Source organism: Oncorhynchus gorbuscha, linkage group LG14 (assembly GCF_021184085.1).
Source record: "Oncorhynchus gorbuscha isolate QuinsamMale2020 ecotype Even-year linkage group LG14, OgorEven_v1.0, whole genome shotgun sequence".
Taxonomy (NCBI): Eukaryota; Metazoa; Chordata; class Actinopteri; order Salmoniformes; family Salmonidae; genus Oncorhynchus; species Oncorhynchus gorbuscha.
The window spans coordinates 58,845,537-58,865,411 of record NC_060186.1 but is presented as its reverse complement, the minus strand read 5'-3'; the positions used below and the strand labels follow the sequence as shown (position 1 = coordinate 58,865,411).

Below are 19,875 nucleotides of genomic sequence, written 5' to 3'. Positions count from 1 at the left end.
GCAATGTAGCAATATCATATATACATTGCATCCCAATGTGATGCAGCAATAGAGATCCACGCAATGGCATATCAGGTCAAATGTAAGCTCTGGTTCAAACTAGGTGATCCAAAAATAGACATACTCTGTCATCACACTGGCAATGGAGAGAAATAAAAAATGGTGCTGGCTCCTGCTGAAGCAGACTAGCACCCGGACTGGTGATAAACTGCTACAACCCAATCATGCCTGGCAAGGAATCTACTGTCCAGCATATGGTTTCAGTCTGGGTACATGGCAAGCACTTGGAAAGCTTAGTCACAGAACACTCAGATATAGAGATGTGTTGTGTAGAACAGACTTGATTCTTGATCATGTAAAATAGGCAATCAAGGCAATCTGGAAGGTGACATTACACCCAACTGAATAAACAACAATGTCCCATGCAGGCAGTTTGGTTATGTGTTGGTTGTGTGTTGGTTATTGGTTGAGTGTAGGTTGTGTGTTGGCTGTGGGTTAGTTGTGGTTGGTTTTTGTGTAGGTTGTGGTTTGTTGTATTTTGGTTGTGGTTTGGTGGTTTGTGTTGGTTGAGTGTTAGTTGTGGATGGGTTGTGTGTGTTTTTGGCAGGGGGGGTAGATCAGCTTTAATATTGCAGATCGATTGTAGGTTAGATACATTTTTGAATCAATTCTAATTCCCCTTAGTTTTTTTTTTATTATAATTTTTTATTTTCTCAAAACCTTCCCCCCCTACCCTAATTGGAGTACACTAACGGACAACTATACTTCTATTGCTACTTAGAGCTATTTCGCTCATATAAGCAAATTCTGTTCTTTTTTTATCTGAGCATGGTACTGTATTTTGAATACAAATCTATCTGGGTTTAGGCTAGGGCACTGCATTATCACAGCGACCACATTATTTGTTAATTATATAGTCAATGCTTTAGGCGTTAAAATGAATTGTGCTGCCTTGTTTGTGGATCTGTCAAAAGCGTTTGATACTGTTGATCATGCTATTTTATTGAACATGTTGTCCTCGATTGCCCTGGGCTCTGACAACTGCTCTTGGTTTCATGATTAGTGTGTAGAAACTCAGGCTGTAGTGATTGATGGGGTAAAATCAGAATTTCTTGAAGTACATAAAGGTGTTCTGCAGGGGTCAATTCTAGAACCAGTTCTTTTCACTATTTCTATTTATATAGAAGTTTTATATTTTATATACACTGAACAAAAATATAAACGCAACATGCAACAATTTCAAAGATTTTACTGAGTTACAGTTCATAAAAGGAAATCAGTCAATTGAAATAAATTCATGAGGCCATAATACAGTTGAAGTTGGATGTTTACATACACTTAGGTTGGAGTCATTAAGACTCGTTTTTCAACCATTCCACAAATTTTCAACCACTCCACAAATTTAAAAACTATAGTTTTGGCAAATCGGTTAGGACATCTACTTTGTGCATGACACAAGTAATTTTTCCAACAATTGTTTACAAACAGATTATATCACTTATAATTCATTGTATCACAATTCCAGTGGGTCAGAAGTTTACATACACTATGTGCCTTTAAACAGCTTGGAAAATTCCAGAAAATTATGTCATGGTTTTAGAAGCTTCAGATAGGCTAATTGACATCATTGGAGTGAATTGGAGGTGTACCTGTGCATGTATTTCAAGGCCTAACTTCAAACGCATTGCCTCTTTGCTTGACACCATGGGAAAATCAAAAGAAATCAGCCAGAAAACAAATTGTAGACCTCCACAAATCTGGTTCATCCTTGGGAGCAATTTCCAAATGCCTGTAGGTACCACGTTCATCTGTACAAACAATAGTACGCAAGTGTAAACACCATGGGACCACGCAGCCGTCATACCACTCAGGAAGGAGAAGCGTTCTGTCTCCTAGAGATGAACTTACTTTGGTGCGAGAAGTGTAAATCAATCCCAGAACAACAGCAAAGGACCTTGTGAAGATGCTAGAGGAAACAGGTATAAAAGTATCCACAGTAAAACTAGTCCTATATCGACATGACCTGAAAAGCCGCTCAGCAAGGAAGTAGCCAATGCTCAAAAACCGCCATAAAAAACCCAGACTACAGTTTGCAACTCGACATGGGGACAAAGAGCATACTTTTTGGAGAAATGTCCTCTGGTCTGATGAAACAAAAATAGAACTGGTTGGCCATAATGACCATTGTTATGTTTGGAGGAAAAGGGGGGATGCTTGCAAGCCGAAGAATACCATCCCAACCGTGAAACACCGGGGTGGCAGCATCATGTTGTGGGGGTGCTTTGCTGCAGGAGGGACTGGTGCACTTCACAAAATAGATGGCATCATGAGGAAAGAAAATGATGTGGATATATTGAAGCAACATCTCAAGACATCAGTCAGGAAGTTAAAGCTTGGTCGCAAATGGTTTTCCAAATGGACAATGACTCCAAGCATACTTCCAAAGCTGTGGAAAAATGGCTTAAGGACAACAATTTCAAGGTATTGGATGGAGTGTCTATCACAAAGCCATGACCTCAATCCTATAGAAAATGTGTGGGCAGAAATGAAAAAGCGTCTTCAAGCAAGGAGGCCTACAAACCTGACTCAGTTACACCAGCTCTGTCAGGATAAATGGGCCAAAATTCACCCAAATTATTGTGGGAAACTTTTGGAAGGCTACCCGAAATATTTGACCCAAGTTATACAATTTAAAGGCAATGCTACCAAATACTAACTGAGTGTATGTAAACTTCTGACCCACTGGGAATGTGATGAAATAAATAAAAGCTGAAATAAATAATTCTCTCTACTATTATTCTGACATTTCACATTCTTAAAATAAAGTGGTGATCCTAACTGACCTAAGACAGGAACTTTTTACTAGGATTAAATGTCAGGAATTGTGAAAAACTGAGTTTAAATGTATTTGGCTAAAGTGTATGTCAACTTCCGACTTCAACTGTATACGGATTTCACATGACTGGGAATATAGATATAAAAACAGTAGAACTGGGACATTTTCAAATTCAAGGAATTGTGCACAGATCGTTGCAACATGGGGCCGTGTATTATCATGCTAAAACATGGGCCTCCGGATCTCATCACGGTATTTCTGTGCATTCAAATTGCCATAGATAAAATGTAATTGTGTTCGTTGTCTGTAGCTTATGCCTGCCCATACCATAACCCCACCGCCACCATGGGGCACTCTGTTCACATCAGCAAACTGCTCGCCCACACGACACCATACACCCTGTCTGCCATCTGCCCGGTACAGTTGAAACCGCGATTCATCTGTGAAGAGCACACTTCTCCAGCGTGCCAGTGGCCATCAAAGGTGAGCATTTGCCCACTGGTTACGACCCTGGTAAGGACGACAGCACGCAGATGAGCTTCCATGAAACGGTTTCTGACAGTTTGTGCAGAAATTATTTGGTTGTGCAAACCCACAGTTTTATCAGCTGTCCAGGTGACGATCCTACAGGTGAAGAAGCTGCATGTGGAGGTCCTGGGCTGGCGTGGTTCGGTTGGTGTTCGGTTGTGAGGCCAGTTGGACATACTACTGTTTTTAACAAAAAATGACATTGGAGGTGGCTTATGGTAGAGAAATGAACATTCAATTATCTGGCAACAGGTCTGGTGGACATTCCTGCTGTTAGCATGCCAATTGCACAATCCCTCAAAACTTGAGACATCTGTGGCATAGTGTTGTGTGACAAAACTGCACATTTTAGAGTGGCCTTTTATTGTCCCCAGCAGAAGGTGGACCTGTGTAATGATCATGCTGTTTAATCAATTTATTGATATGCCACACCTGTCAGGTGGATGGATTATCTTGGCAAATTATATATGCTCACTAACAGAGATATAAAAACATTTGTGTACAACATTTTAGAGAAATACGCTTTTTTGTGCATATGGAACATTTCTGGGATCTTTTATTACAGCTCATTAAACATTGGACCAACACTTGACATGTTCTGTTTATATTTCAGTTCATTGTACATGCAGATTATATTATTTGGTAGCACTTACCCTGACTACTGATCTGGCTGTGACAAGAATACAGTACCATTACCCTGACTACTGACCTGGCTGTGACAAGAATACAGTACCATTACCCTGACTACTGACCTGGCTGTGACAAGAATACAGTACCATTACCCTGACTACTGACCTGGCTGTGACAAGAATACAGTCCCATTACCCTGACTACTGACCTGGCTGTGACAAGGCTACAGTCCCATTACCCTGACTACTGACCTGGCTGTGACAAGGCTACAGTCCCATTACCCTGACTACTGACCTGGCTGTGACAAGGCTACAGTCCCATTACCCTGACTACTGACCTGGCTGTGACAAAAATACAGTCCCATTACCCTGACTACTGACCTGGCTGTGATAAGAATACAGTACCATTACCCTGACTACTGACCTGGCTGTGACAAGAATACAGTACCATTACCCTGACTACTGACCTGGCTGTGACAAGGCTACAGTCCCATTACCCTGACTACTGACCTGGTTGTGACAAGAATACAGTACCATTACCCTGACTACTGACCTGGCTGTGACAAGGCTACAGTCCCATTACCCTGACTACTGACCTGGCTGTGACAAGGCTACAGTCCCATTACCCTGACTACTGACCTGGCTGTGACAAGGCTACAGTACCATTACCCTGACTACTGATCTGGCTGTGACAAGAATACAGTACCATTACCCTGACTACTGACCTGGCTGTGACAAGAATACAGTACCATTACCCTGACTACTGACCTGGCTGTGACAAGAATACAGTACCATTACCCTGACTACTGACCTGGCTGTGACAAGAATACAGTACCATTACCCTGACTACTGACCTGGCTGTGACAAGGCTACAGTCCCATTACCCTGACTACTGATCTGGCTGTGACAAGAATACAGTACCATTACCCTGACTACTGACCTGGCTGTGACAAGAATACAGTACCATTACCCTGACTACTGACCTGGCTGTGACAAGAATACAGTACCATTACCCTGACTACTGACCTGGCTGTGACAAGAATACAGTACCATTACCCTGACTACTGACCTGGCTGTGACAAGGCTACAGTCCCATTACCCTGACTACTGACCTGGTTGTGACAAGAATACAGTACCATTACCCTGACTACTGACCTGGCTGTGACAAGGCTACAGTCCCATTACCCTGACTACTGACCTGGCTGTGACAAGGCTACAGTACCATTACCCTGACTACTGACCTGGCTGTGACAAGAATACAGTACCATTACCCTGACTACTGATCTGGCTGTGACAAGAATACAGTACCATTACCCTGACTACTGACCTGGCTGTGACAAGAATACAGTACCATTACCCTGACTACTGACCTGGCTGTGACAAGAATACAGTACCATTACCCTGACTACTGATCTGGCTGTGACAAGAATACAGTACCATTACCCTGACTACTGACCTGGCTGTGACAAGAATACAGTACCATTACCCTGACTACTGACCTGGTTGTGACAAGAATACAGTACCATTACCCTGACTACTGACCTGGCTGTGACAAGAATACAGTACCATTACCCTGACTACTGACCTGGCTGTGACAAGAATACAGTACCATTACCCTGACTACTGACCTGGCTGTGACAAGGCTACAGTCCCATTACCCTGACTACTGATCTGGCTGTGACAAGAATACAGTACCATTACCCTGACTACTGACCTGGCTGTGACAAGAATACAGTACCATTACCCTGACTACTGACCTGGCTGTGACAAGAATACAGTACCATTACCCTGACTACTGACCTGGCTGTGACAAGAATACAGTACCATTACCCTGACTACTGACCTGGCTGTGACAAGGCTACAGTCCCATTACCCTGACTACTGACCTGGCTGTGACAAGGCTACCGTCCCATTACCCTGACTACTGACCTGGCTGTGACAAGGCTACAGTCCCATTACCCTGACTACTGACCTGGCTGTGACAAGGCTACAGTCCCATTACCCTGACTACTGACCTGGCTGTGACAAAAATACAGTCCCATTACCCTGACTACTGACCTGGCTGTGATAAGAATACAGTACCATTACCCTGACTACTGACCTGGCTGTGACAAGAATACAGTACCATTACCCTGACTACTGACCTGGCTGTGACAAGGCTACAGTCCCATTACCCTGACTACTGACCTGGTTGTGACAAGAATACAGTACCATTACCCTGACTACTGACCTGGCTGTGACAAGGCTACAGTCCCATTACCCTGACTACTGACCTGGCTGTGACAAGGCTACAGTCCCATTACCCTGACTACTGACCTGGCTGTGACAAGGCTACAGTACCATTACCCCGACTACTGACCTGGCTGTGACAAGGCTACAGTACCATTACCCTGACTACTGACCTGGCTGTGACAAGAATACAGTACCATTACCCTGACTACTGACCTGGCTGTGACAAGGCTACAGTCCCATTACCCTGACTACTGACCTGGCTGTGACAAAAATACAGTACCATTACCCTGACTACTGACCTGGCTGTGACAAAAATACAGTCCCATTACCCTGACTACTGACCTGGCCGTGACAAGAATACAGTACCATTACCCTGACTACTGACCTGGCTGTGACAAGAATACAGTACCATTACCCTGACTACTGACCTGGCTGTGACAAGGCTACAGTCCCATTACCCTGACTACTGACCTGGTTGTGACAAGAATACAGTACCATTACCCTGACTACTGACCTGGCTGTGACAAGGCTACAGTCCCATTACCCCTAATACTGACCTGGCTGTGACAAAGCTACAGTCCCATTACCCTGACTACTGACCTGGTTGTGACAAGAATACAGTACCATTACCCTGACTACTGACCTGGTTGTGACAAGGCTACAGTCCCATTACCCTGACTACTGACCTGGCTGTGACAAGGACTACTGACCTGGCTGTGACAAGGCTACAGTACCATTACCCTGACTACTGACCTGGCTGTGACAAGGCTACAGTACCATTACCCTGACTACTGACCTGGCTGTGACAAGGCTACAGTCCCATTACCCTGACTACTGACCTGGCTGTGACAAGGCTACAGTACCATTACCCTGACTACTGACCTGGCTGTGACAAGGCTACAGTCCCATTACCCTGACTACTGACCTGGCTGTGACAAGGCTACAGTACCATTACCCTGACTACTGACCTGGCTGTGACAAGGCTACAGTCCCATTACCCTGACTACTGACCTGGCTGTGACAAGGCTACAGTACCATTACCCTGACTACTGACCTGGCTGTGACAAGGCTACAGTCCCATTACCCCTAATACTGACCTGGCTGTGACAAGGCTACAGTCCCATTACCCTGACTACTGACCTGGCTGTGACAAGGCTACAGTCCCATTACCCTGACTACTGACCTGGCTGTGACAAGGCTACAGTCCCATTACCCCTAATACTGACCTGGCTGTGACAAGGCTACAGTCCCATTACCCCTAATACTGACCTGGCTGTGACAAGGCTACAGTCCCATTACCCTGACTACTGACCTGGCTGTGACAAAGCTACAGTCCCATTACCCTGACTACTGACCTGGCTGTGACAAAGCTACAGTCCCATTACCCTGACTACTGACCTGGCTGTGACAAGGCTACAGTCCCATTACCCTGACTACTGACCTGGCTGTGACAAGGCTACAGTCCCATTACCCCTAATACTGACCTGGCTGTGACAAGGCTACAGTCCCATTACCCCTAATACTGACCTGGCTGTGACAAGGCTACAGTCCCATTACCCCGACTACTGACCTGGCTGTGACAAGGCTACAGTCCCATTACCCCTAATACTGACCTGGCTGTGACAAAGCTACAGTCCCATTACCCCTAATACTGACCTGGCTGTGACAAAGCTACAGTCCCATTACCCCTAATACTGACCTGGCTGTGACAAAGCTACAGTCCCATTACCCCTAATACTGACCTGGCTGTGACAAAGCTACAGTCCCATTACCCCTAATACTGACCTGGCTGTGACAAAGCTACAGTCCCATTACCCCTAATACTGACCTGGCTGTGACAAAGCTACAGTCCCATTACCCCTAATACTGACCTGGCTGTGACAAAGCTACAGTCCCATTACCCCTAATACTGACCTGGCTGTGACAAAGCTACAGTCCCATTACCCCTAATACTGACCTGGCTGTGACAAAGCTACAGTCCCATTTTGTAGCTGTGCAGGAAGCATAACTTGTGCTTAATATGGGCAAAACTAAATACATGTTGTTTTCAAGTTCTTGTAAGATGGTTTCAAATGAATTACATCTTCACTCATCAGATGGTTCTATAATCTCTGCATACAAATACCTTGGTATTTAGATTGACCATGATTTATTGTTTAAAAAGCATACGAATGAGCTTGTTTACAAATTAAGATTTAAAGTGGGCTTTTTTTTACAGAAACAAATCTTGTCTCTCTCTAGTCTGCAGGAAGAATATTGTGCAGTCAACCTTTCTACCTGGTCTTGAGAACAGTGATACTACTTATCAAAGTGCAGCTGCCTCTACTCTTAAACCCCTGGATGCTGTTTCTCATAGAGTCTTTTGTGTCATCACAGGAGACAGTTGTATTACTCATCACTGTATTCTTTACCAAAAGGTTGTCTTGTCCCCTTTGTGTCATCACAGGAGACAGTTGTATTACTCATCACTGTATTCTTTACCAAAAGGTTGTCTTGTCCCCTTTGTGTCATCACAGGAGACAGTTGTATTACTCATCACTGTATTCTTTACCAAAGGTTGTCTTGTCCCCTTTGTGTCATCACAGGAGACAGTTGTATTACTCATCACTGTATTCTTTACCAAAAGGTTGTCTTGTCCCCTTTGTGTCATCACAGGAGACAGTTGTATTACTCATCACTGTATTCTTTACCAAAAGGTTGTCTTGTCCCCTTTGTGTCATCACAGGAGACAGTTGTATTACTCATCACTGTATTCTTTACCAAAAGGTTGTCTTGTCCCCTTTGTGTCATCACAGGAGACAGTTGTATTACTCATCACTGTATTCTTTACCAAAAGGTTGTCTTGTCCCCTTTGTGTCATCACAGGAGACAGTTGTATTACTCATCACTGTATTCTTTACCAAAAGGTTGTCTTGTCCCCTTTGTGTCATCACAGGAGACAGTTGTATTACTCATCACTGTATTCTTTACCAAAGGTTGTCTTGTCCCCTTTGTGTCATCACAGGAGACAGTTGTATTACTCATCACTGTATTCTTTACCAAAAGGTTGTCTTGTCCCCTTTGTGTCATCACAGGAGACAGTTGTATTACTCATCACTGTATTCTTTACCAAAAGGTTGTCTTGTCCCCTTTGTGTCATCACAGGAGACAGTTGTATTACTCATCACTGTATTCTTTACCAAAAGGTTGTCTTGTCCCCTTTGAAGTCTCGTAGATCACATCATTACGCTCTTTTTGTTTACAAAGCCCCGCTCCACAAGTTTCCGACTTACCAAACTTCGATATTAAGATTTATAATTACAAGTTATCAAACAGGATTGGTTAACTCTGGAGACTCCTCTGGCTAAGAGCGTGGACAGAGGAATGTTATAATGAAGAATGAGTTTGTTTTAGTTGATTGTGTTTAGTGTTTTGTACATATTTATGTTTGTCTGTGCAATTTGTGTCGTGCTGTATTTGACTTGTTTTATAGTGTATACAATTGTATATGCAGGGCTCCCTTAAAAAAGAGACACTGGTCTCGATGGTGACTCCCTGCTTAAAAAGGTAATATATATATATTTGAATCCTAATATCCTCTTTCTTCAAAGTGCTGTATTTTCACCCACAGCACTCAATCCATCATTCATTTTATTCCAACCCTCCGATGTCCACAGATGAACCAATCGTTAACAGTATAATTCCATTTTGCTATTTACTTTTGCATTACATCCCTCCAAAATGTCTACCAATATTACCCTAAAAATAAATACCTTACCCAAAAGTATAATGATATTGACTGATGGTGATTTTTCAGATCCCCTAACAATACAGTTTGCAGGTCCATCTGAACCCCGATATTATGACTTAACAACCATTCCTGGAACTAGCTCCCAAAATCGAGTCACCGATGGACAGTACCAGAAAGAAAACAAAATTCCTTGTGGCAGGCAGCTCAATGCAGACTGTTCAATGCGCCATATATTAAGCTTTCTTTTTGTAGCAAGTATTTTATATAAAAGCAAACAGATTGATGTATCAATTGTTGTTTAATATGTCAGTTCATAGACCCGATCCCAAGGTATTGGGACATCAAAAACATGTTCTAACAATTCAATGGCCATAATAACTAGGTATGTTGGTTGTGTGCTGGTTAAATGTAGGTTGTGTGCTGATTGTGGGTTGGTTGTGTGTTGGCTGTGGGTTAGTTGTGTGTTGGTTGTGTGTTGGTTGTGGGTTGTGTGTTGGAGTGAATGTAGGATGTCTGTTGATTTTGGGTTGGTTTAGTGTTGGCTATGGGTTGGTTGTGGTTGGGTTGTGGTTGAGTTGTGTGTTGGTCGTGTTTTGGTTGTGTGTTGGTTGTGTGGTGCATATAGTTTGGTTGTGTGGTGGTTGTGGTTTGGTTGTGTGTTGGTTGTGGAATGACAGACCTTGAGCAAGCTTAGCAGCTCTCTCTTCTGTTCGTCCAATCGGACGTTGGCATGTCTCCAGCACTCCTGCATGTCCATCAGCTCCGTCTGCAGGGCTGACTCCGCCCTGGCGTCAGCTGACAGGAGCAGGCTCCGCCCCGCCTCCACCGCCAGGATGTAGCCACCCTGCTGCCTCTGGAGCACACGCTCCCTCAACTAGGGGGAGAAGGTTTGGGTTTACTGTCAGTCTTTATTGTGGGAAATATACACAACTAAAAAAAATAAAGGGAGCACTTAAACAACACAATGTAACTCCAAGTCAATCACACTTCTGTGAAATCAAACTGAAGCAACACTGATTGACAATAAATGTTACATGCTGTTGTGCAAATGGAATAGACAACAGGTGGAAATTATTGGCAATTAGCAAGACACCCCCAATAAAGGAGTGGTTCTGCAGGTGGTGACCACAGATCACTTCTCAGTTCCTATGATCCTGGCTGATGTTTTGGTCACTTTTGAATGCTGGCAGTGCTTTCACTCTAGTCGTAGTATGAGACTGAGTCTACAACCCACACAAGTGACTGAGGTAGTGCAGCTCATCCAGGATGGGACATCAATGCGAGCTGTGGCAAGAAGCCTTGCTGTGTCTGTCAGCGTAGTGTCCAGAGCATGGAGGCGCTACCAGGAGACAGGCCAGTACATCAGGAGACATGGAGGTCAGAAACAGGAGGAGGAGGTCGTGGAGGGCAACAACCCAGCAACAAGACCGCTACCTCCGCCTTTGTGCACTGCCAGAGCCCTGCAAAATGACCTCCAGCAGGCCACAAATGTGCATGTGTCTGCTCAAACGGTCAGAAACAGACTCCATGAGGGTGGTATGAGGGCCCGACGTCCACAGGTGGGGGTTGTGCTTACAGCCCAACACCGTGCAAGACATTTGGCATTTGCCAGAGAACACCAAGATTGGCAAATTCGCCACTGGCGCCCTGTGCTCTTCACAGATGAAAGCAGGTTCACACTGAGTCTGGAGACGCCATGGAGAACGTTCTGCTGCCTGCAACATCCTCCAGCATGACCGGTTTGGCGGTGGGTCAGTAATTTCTTTGGGGGGCCGCACAGCCCTCCATGTGCTCGCCAGAGGTAGCCTGACTGCTATTAGGTACCGAGATGAGATCCTCAGACCCCTTGTGAGACCATATGCTGGTGCGGTTGGCCCTAGGTTCCTCCTAATGCAAGACAATGCTAGACCTCACGTGGCTGGAGTGTGTCAGCAGTTCCTGCAAGAGGAAGGCATTGATGCCATGGACCAGCCTGCCCGTTCCCCAGACCTGAATCCAATTGAGCACATCTGGGACATCATGTCTCGCTCCATCCACCAACGCCACGTTGCACCACAGACTGTCCAGGAGTTGGCGGATGCTTTAGTCCAGGTCTTGGAGGAGATCCCTCAGGAGACCATCCGCCACCTCATCAGGAGCATGCCTAGGCGTTGTAGGGAGGTCATATAGGGATATGGAGGCCACACACACTACTGAGCCTCAGTTTGACATTACATCAAAGTTGGATCAGCCTGTAGTGTGGTTTTCCACTTTAATTTTGAGTGTGACTCCAAATCCATGGGTTGATAAATTTGATTTCCATTGATAATTTTTGTGTGATTTTGTTGTCAGCACATTCAACTATGTAAAGAAAAAAGTATTCATTCAGATCTAGGATGTGTTATTTTAGTGTTCTCCTTATTTTTTTGAGCAGTGTATAATGAAATTATATGGAATTTATATTTATTGTCCAGTCTATGTGTGACTACATTGTTAAACCTCAGCAATACAAAAACATTGTGTGAACACTGAAATGCTTATAACTTTTATTGAAGCTTTTTGACAGCTACAGGTCACAATATACTACATAGAGAAGTATGTCTATTTCACCCACCTGTATCTGGTCCAACATGGTCCTGGCCTCCTGTAAGGCCACCGCCTCTCCCTGTTGATGCACTTCCGGGTCACGAGACACTTCCTGTAGCCATCGCCGCAGCTTCTCCGCCATCTCCCTGTAGCGCTGCCATTGGCGGACCAGGCTGTCAATTATCCCTCTCCTTTGCTGGGCCCGCCTCACAACACCCTGCCATTGGTTACCCAGCAGAGCCAGTTTCAGGTTGAAGTCATCCCTGCAGGAAAGAGAGAGAGATTTACCCCAAATAAACCATATGTGTGTGTGTGTGTGTGTGTGTGTGTGTGTGTGTGTGTGTGTGTGTGTGTGTGTGTGTGTGTGTGTGTGTGTGTGTGTGTGTGTGTGTGTGTGTGTGTGTGTGTGTGTGTGTGTGTGTGTGTGTGTGTGTGTGTTCCTTACCTGTCGTCCACCTGTCCCTGGTCCAGCAGGCGATGGCCGTCACTGATGATGGAGTAGAGAATCTGCTGCCTGCTGAACATTTCTGTCTGGAACAACTATACAGAAACATTTACAGAGATCAACATACCGGTACAGAGAAACAGCTTACACGCCTATACACCCCCTGCACCTAACCTCTCTCCTGACCCCCCCACCCCCACCCCCACATCCTCTCACCTCCCACCCTCCTCCTATCCTCACCTCGTGGTCTCTCTGCTGCTCCAGCAGGCTATGGTAGTTCCCAGAGGTCTCAGCGGCCAGCTTTTGTTCCGTCTGGGACAGGAAGTCCATCCAGTCCTCACACTTCTGCAGGAAGCTCTGCTGCTGCAGCAACACCGCCTGCAGCTTACTGAGGAGGGAGACACAAGATACACAGAGTCACACAGCAGATTGTAACACCTTTATCCATCCTGTGGAACAATAACAACATAATGAACATGCAACATGGAGTTCTTGTTTTTCAACCTACATCATATCGTTAGTAATTTAGGGTAACACACAATGAGATAGGAATGGCTTGATAAGTGCAATGCATTTGTAACTATTGCTCTGTATGTGAAGACGTTAATGAAGCTACCTGAATCTCTCAGTCAGGTGTGCAGAGTGGGTGGTCCAGGCTCTGTTGAGGCTCTGGAGGCGTTTAATCTCTCTGTCGTTCAGGGGCAGTCTATAGGCCAGCTCGTTCACACGCTCTAGATCAGGAGAATGGCTGCTCAACTTACACATCTGGCTCTGGAGAGGGAGGAAGGGATTTGAGAGATGTTCTGACTTTATAGTACAATAGAGGCAATATAGAAGCAATTGAAGCAATAGGGCTATCAAGGATTCAACAGAGGTTCAGCTCAGTTGTCAGACATGTTTACCTTGAGTTTTTCCATGCGGTCCGGTGTTTCGACTGGGTCGGACTCCCTCAGAACCTCTTCAGCCTCCTCAGCCTGACAGGTCAGAGAGTCCAACTGCTCTTTAAAACGCTCACAGTCGTCAGCTCCACACTAGAGAGAGGGAGAAATAGAGGGGGTACAAAAGTATGAATGTACTGTATATATTGTACATTAAGGGTGTTTGGACATGTGTACGTGTGTACACTGCTCTACTGTGTGCTTGTGACGCTGTAGCACAGATGATCCACCTGCAGTACTTCCTGCTGCCTGTGCAGGGCGTGCTCCAGTGTTGCTAGGCGATGTGTGAGTGACAGGCAGTCTGATTGGAGGGCTGCCATGGAGGAGGCGTCAACCTGAGTCTTTAGCTGTTCCCCCAGCTGCTGCAGCTGTAGTAGAGGCTGTTGTACTGTTGCCTGGGCACCCAGCAACTCCTACACAACAACAACAACACAGCTATGAGGATTGGAATTGGAGGACAAAATACTGTGAACGTGTTTCTGTAAGACTAAGGTCAGAGGGCAAAATGGAATAGCATCACTAAACGATAGAGGGCTTTTCTCCCCTGAAAGACAAGTTACTATTACTGTCCTCCATGCTTGGCAACTGAAACCCTTTTCTACATCTTCACTGTGGAGTTTCTATAATTTAAACAGGGAAAAGAAACCGTTTTATACTGTACTGTGTATCACCAGCCCTGCCAGCCTCCCTCACTCTGTTAGGCCTGTGCGGCACTTTGGCCTAACAGTCTGAAAGGTCTTTGGTCATGGTGCGCTGGATCTGTATTCAGACACATTGGGTGTAATTTGGCCCACCTACCGATAGGGCCTTCGGTACTTCTTTGAAACATGCTGACAGGCAGTTTCTATGCTTATTCACATGAGAGCAAGGATGCATTCTTCACTAAAAGCTAGGCTTTCAAAACTGTAATGTATATCTAAGGAAAACTGCTGTGTGGCAGATCGTCTCTAATTTTATCTTGCCGATTCACCCTCTGAATGACCCAAATACAAAATCCATGCTTAAAAATCCTTCTTTAACCTGTCTCCTTCCGTTCATCTACACTGGTTGAAGTGGATTTAACAAGTGACATCAATAAGAGATCATAACTTTCACCTGGATTCACCTGGTCAGTCTATGTCATAGAAAGAAAAGGCATTCCTAATGTTTTGTATGTTCAGTGTATGTCATTTAGGTGCATTCATTGCTTACGCTGCAGTCTCTAATCCACACGTTGCTTTCCTCTTCCGTGACGTCTCTGTCGGTGGCACTCTTGAGCAGCCTGTCGGCCCTCTCCTCCTGTTTGTGTACAGCAGAGACACTCTGGTCATACAGCTCTGTGTAGCGCTGCCACAGACCCAGCAGAGCCTTGCTGCTCCTCAGCTGTTCTGAGATCTGCTCCAGCAGACCGTTCCACCTGAGACAGAGGAAGGTAATAAGTTAGGATCTGAACTGGGAGCAGTTATGACACCGAACCGAAAAGAGTGTTGCACTTGCATCAAGTGTCACAGACTGTTCTAAGATAAGCCAAGCGTTACTGTGTATACTGAGTGATAACATTCCAGACTCCTAGCTCACAGTGGGCCCCAGGAAGATTAGCTGTTGCAACTGTAACAGCTAATGGGGATCCAAATCCCCATTACCCTGCAGCCCTTCTTCAATGCTCACCTGATGTTGACGTCCCGGAGGGCTCCGTCCAGTGTGTCTGCCACAGACGGGTGGCACTCTGTCAGCAGCTGATGTGTGACAGAGCCAAACTTCCTCAGACTGCTCTCCTGCTTGTCTAACTCCTCCTGCAGGTTCTGAACAGGTACATAGCGCCGGGTCAATGACAAAGATAAAATACAGAGAATCTGTTCGCTCTCTACAAACAAGTTATCAGGCTAAATGTTGTAATGCTATAACATGACAATTCAACAATCTCAAGTTAACTTCAATCTTGACCTCTTGCCTTCCTATGACAATCTTGCCTTCATTCTGCATAGGAATTTATCTTCAATTTTTTTTATTCAAAATGTTTCCCATGTTATTCCAACCTCAGGGTGTGTTGAGGTTGTATTTTAGTTGTGTTTTTGTTGTATTTTAGTTGTGTTTTGGTTGTATTTTAGTTGTGTTTCAGTTGTCTCACCTCCAGGCTTTCCACCTGTTGCTGTACAGCCTCCAGGGAACCTGTGAGCAGGTGTAGCCGGGACACGGAGTACCTCCCCTCCATCAGGTAACCGTTGATCTCCTCAGCAGCACGGCGGTACAGAGTCCACTGCTCCAGCACTGACCGCAGACTCACCTTCATCTGACCAATCTGGAGGGCCGGAGAGAGTGGACATTAAGTTCAACATTTAGCTTTTTTTACTATTGTCAGGGAATTCTCTGAAAACCATGGGGGTTAAATTAGGATTATAATGAAGTGAAGTCAGTTCAGACAGAAAACCTGAGTGTTTGCATCAGCTGATAGCAACTATGCTCTGGGGCTTCTTTGCTGCCATGCTGTTGCTGTAACATGCTGTAATTCACTATGCATTGTCTGTTTTCTGCTAGCCCACCACCACGCCAGCCTCCACCTGTTTGGCGCTGCTCTTTTCCCAATAGGTTGGATTGGTATAAAGCTATACCGCGCTCACTGCCTGTACTTTGTTGTTTGTTATGGTAATGATTTCAGCATTGCTATGGCAGTGAGCTACCCCCAAGCTGCAGAGTCTACTGCCAATACCTAAAATATTGTAATTGACTTTCTAATAAATGGTTAAACAAATACTTGGTGTTTTCTGTCTGAATTGAGGTTAGATTTGGATATGGTACTCTAGGCAGTGAAACTGTTCCTAACAGTCAGATTAATTGTGTGCGTGTCATGACATCAGTCTATAGAATTGTCTATAAACCCACCATATTGTCCAGGTTGGCCCAGGACTGGTTCAACCCTTTAAGGGTCTCCATAACAACAGAGCAAGCCTGCCCTCTCTTTTCCTGGATGAGTCCGCTCCCTCTCTCTTCAGCTTTCTCCAAATCCTTCTCTTTCTCCTTCACTAACTCTTCCAACTCCTGAGCAAGAGAAAGAGAGGGAATAGAAAGATAAACAACATAAGAAAACAAAAGAGGTTAGAAAACTTACTGTGAAGAGAATATTTGCTTGTAGGTTTAATGGGAAATTGTGAATGGTGTTAATGCTGTATCTATGTCCCTACCTGACAGTCTTTGAGTGCATTCTGCACCGATGCTACGTCATCTATCCTGTGTCTCTTCTTCAGTTTGTCTTCTTGCAGGGTCAGCCAGGTCTTCAGGGCCTGAACACCATTCTCATGCTCCATCCAGCCCTCCAACAGGCCTTCCAACAGCTGGATCTGGGGTACACACACAGCGACATGTTACACAACAAGAACAACAACTGCCATCAATGTCTGAAAGGCAAAGCATGAACTTGAGAGATCGGCCAATAGATCGTTGACTTGTCTTTCACCTAAATCGTGTTGTTGTGGCTATCAAAAAGTGGGGCTATCAAACTGTTACTGATGACATCTATCCAAAAGGTGTGGGGGAGGCTTTCAGAAACATAATTCCTCCAATTCCTCCAGGGGGGGTAGCTACCTTCTCACTGATGAGGCCTTGCAGTATCTGCCAGCGGCGGTTCATGGCTCCCAGGCGCTCGGCGAAGTCGGTCTTGTCGCTGCGCTTCCCCTCCACATCTTGACTACTGATCTGGAGCACCGACTGGTTGACGAAGTCCACCGTCAGCTGTTTACATGTCAGGTCTATACTGAACCCCTGGAGAGACAGACAGGGGAATGGGAGAGGGGAGGCGAGAGAAAGAGATAGGAGGGAGATAGAGGAGGGTGGGGGAGAGAGAGAGATGGGAGAGAGAGATAAGAGGGAGCGAGAGAGAGATGGAAGGGATAGAGAGAGGGTAGATGTGGGAAAGTATAGAGACCGGATACATCGAGTAATGGGAGAGAGAGGGACAGAAAAAGGGTGAACGATAATAAAGTAGAGAGAGAGAGAGAGAGAGAGAGAGAGAGAGAGAGAGAGAGAGAGAGAGAGAGAGAGAGAGAGAGAGAGAGAGAGAGAGAGAGAGAGAGAGAGAGAGAGAGAGAGAGAGAGAGAGAGAGAGAGAGAGAGAGAGAGAGAGAGAGAGAGAGAGAGAGAGAGAGAGAGAGAGAGAGAGAGAGAGAGAGAGAGAGAGAGAGAGAGAGAGAGAGAGAGAGAGAGAGAGAGAGAGAGAGAGAGAGAGAGAGTGAAATTGTCACAACACTCATTTAAATCATTACAATGATGCTCTGATTTTGTTTTAGCAATGTCTCTGAGAGGAGGTACCTCTACTACACTATCTTACCTTGTACTTCTGTAGGTAGTCCTGAACAACCTCTGACCCCACTGCTCCCATGATCCTCTGTTGGTCCTCCGCTATCACGTTCTCCATGAGAGAGATCCAGCTCATCAGCTCTGTGATGGCGTGACGTGACGCCAGCTTCTCCATCTGCAGCTGCAGGCACAAACACAAGGCAAAGTCATGTTACAAGCTGCATCTCTCCATTTCCCAGTTCTCAGTGGACTGACACCACAGACACCGCAGACACCACAGACACCACAGACACCACAGCAGGAGGCATTTCTTTAGTTATAACATCCCTAACTTATGAATTAGTTACAAAATGTGTTACTCTACATATTAAGCTAAACAATGGCAGCAAGTTAACAAACTTTAGACTGATCCCATACCTGGTGTAGTTTTTCCTGTACCACTGGGATGCGGGTGAACAGCTCAGCCCACTGGGTGTCCACCTGGGCCAGAGCTGATCTCAGACCAGCCGTGTCCACCCTCTTCAGCCGCAGCAGCTGGTTGCCTGTACTCAGCACTGAGGAGCGCAGAGACGACTTAGCATCCACTTCCTTAGAGAACTCCTACAGGGGGAGAGAAAGAGAGAGTGAGGGGGAGGTGAGCTTTCATTCCTTTTGTTAGATCATTGCACATGTTGGTGTAAAGAACACGACTGCACATAGGACCTAGAGGTTTTCTTGGTCAGCTGACGAGACCAAGAAAAAGCTTTTTGTATCTACAGTTTACATGTATAAATACATTTCTCTGGGATATGTGTAGACCTATCTGTCTGGTGTAACTTGAGGTCTCTCAGTCTCACTCACCAGGAAGGCATACAGGTGATCTCTGACCGTCTCCAGCTCCTGAGGTACGGTCACAGACTGTGTGGTCCAGAACTCCAGACGGTCCAGAGCTGACCGCAACCACTGACTCAACTCTGCTGACTCACTCTGGTACCTGTAAGGTCACATGATATAACAGCAGCAAATGTTTAGCTCTGGGATTAGTGTTTCACGTTTAGTTATGGGATTAGTGGTTCATGTTTAGTTCTGGGATTAGTGTTTCATGGTTACTTCTGGGATTAGTGTTTCATATTTAGTTCTGGGATTAGTGTTTCATATTTAGTTCTGGGATTAGTGTTTCATGGTTACTTCTGGGATTAGTGTTTCATATTTAGTTCTTGGATTAGTGTTTCATATTTAGTTCTGGGATTAGTGTTTCATGTTTAGTTCTGGGATTAGTGTTTCATGGTTACTTCTGGGATTAGTGTTTCATGTTTAGTTCTTGGATTAGTGTTTCATATTTAGTTCTGGGATTAGTGTTTCATGGTTACTTCTGGGATTAGTGTTTCATATTTAGTTCTGGGATTAGTGTTTCATATTTAGTTCTGGGATTAGTGTTTCATGGTTACTTCTGGGATTAGTGTTTCATGTTTAGTTCTTGGATTAGTGTTTCATATTTAGTTCTGGGATTAGTGTTTCATGGTTACTTCTGGGATTAGTGTTTCATGTTTAGTTCTGGGATTAGTGTTTCATATTTAGTTATGGGATTAGTGTTTCATATTTAGTTCTGGGATTAGTGTTTCATATTTAGTTCTGGGATTAGTGTTTCATATTTAGTTCTGGGATTAGTGTTTCATATTTAGTTCTGGGATTAGTGTTTCATGTTTAGTTCTGGGATTAGTGTT

At 45.0% G+C, this 19,875-nt stretch overlaps 1 protein-coding gene across 8 annotated transcripts in view; it reads right to left on the bottom strand.

Annotated features, from left to right (window-relative positions):
* Positions 1-19,875, bottom strand: part of syne1a (spectrin repeat containing, nuclear envelope 1a) — a 234,487-nt gene that overhangs the window by 44,707 nt on the left and 169,905 nt on the right. For all 8 annotated transcript variants that reach the window (XM_046298670.1, XM_046298663.1, XM_046298665.1 and 5 more), the window contains 16 exons: positions 19,013-19,145; positions 18,590-18,772; positions 18,204-18,353; positions 17,462-17,638; positions 17,062-17,217; positions 16,763-16,918; positions 16,011-16,181; positions 15,551-15,684; positions 15,095-15,299; positions 14,134-14,316; positions 13,868-13,996; positions 13,582-13,736; positions 13,206-13,353; positions 12,966-13,060; positions 12,549-12,783; positions 10,635-10,829 (listed from right to left, as the gene is read on the bottom strand). In XM_046298670.1, the coding sequence (XP_046154626.1) occupies positions 10,635-10,829; positions 12,549-12,783; positions 12,966-13,060; positions 13,206-13,353; positions 13,582-13,736; positions 13,868-13,996; positions 14,134-14,316; positions 15,095-15,299; positions 15,551-15,684; positions 16,011-16,181; positions 16,763-16,918; positions 17,062-17,217; positions 17,462-17,638; positions 18,204-18,353; positions 18,590-18,772; positions 19,013-19,145 (2,605 nt within the window). The remainder of the gene's footprint in view (positions 1-10,634; positions 10,830-12,548; positions 12,784-12,965; positions 13,061-13,205; positions 13,354-13,581; positions 13,737-13,867; positions 13,997-14,133; positions 14,317-15,094; positions 15,300-15,550; positions 15,685-16,010; positions 16,182-16,762; positions 16,919-17,061; positions 17,218-17,461; positions 17,639-18,203; positions 18,354-18,589; positions 18,773-19,012; positions 19,146-19,875) is intronic.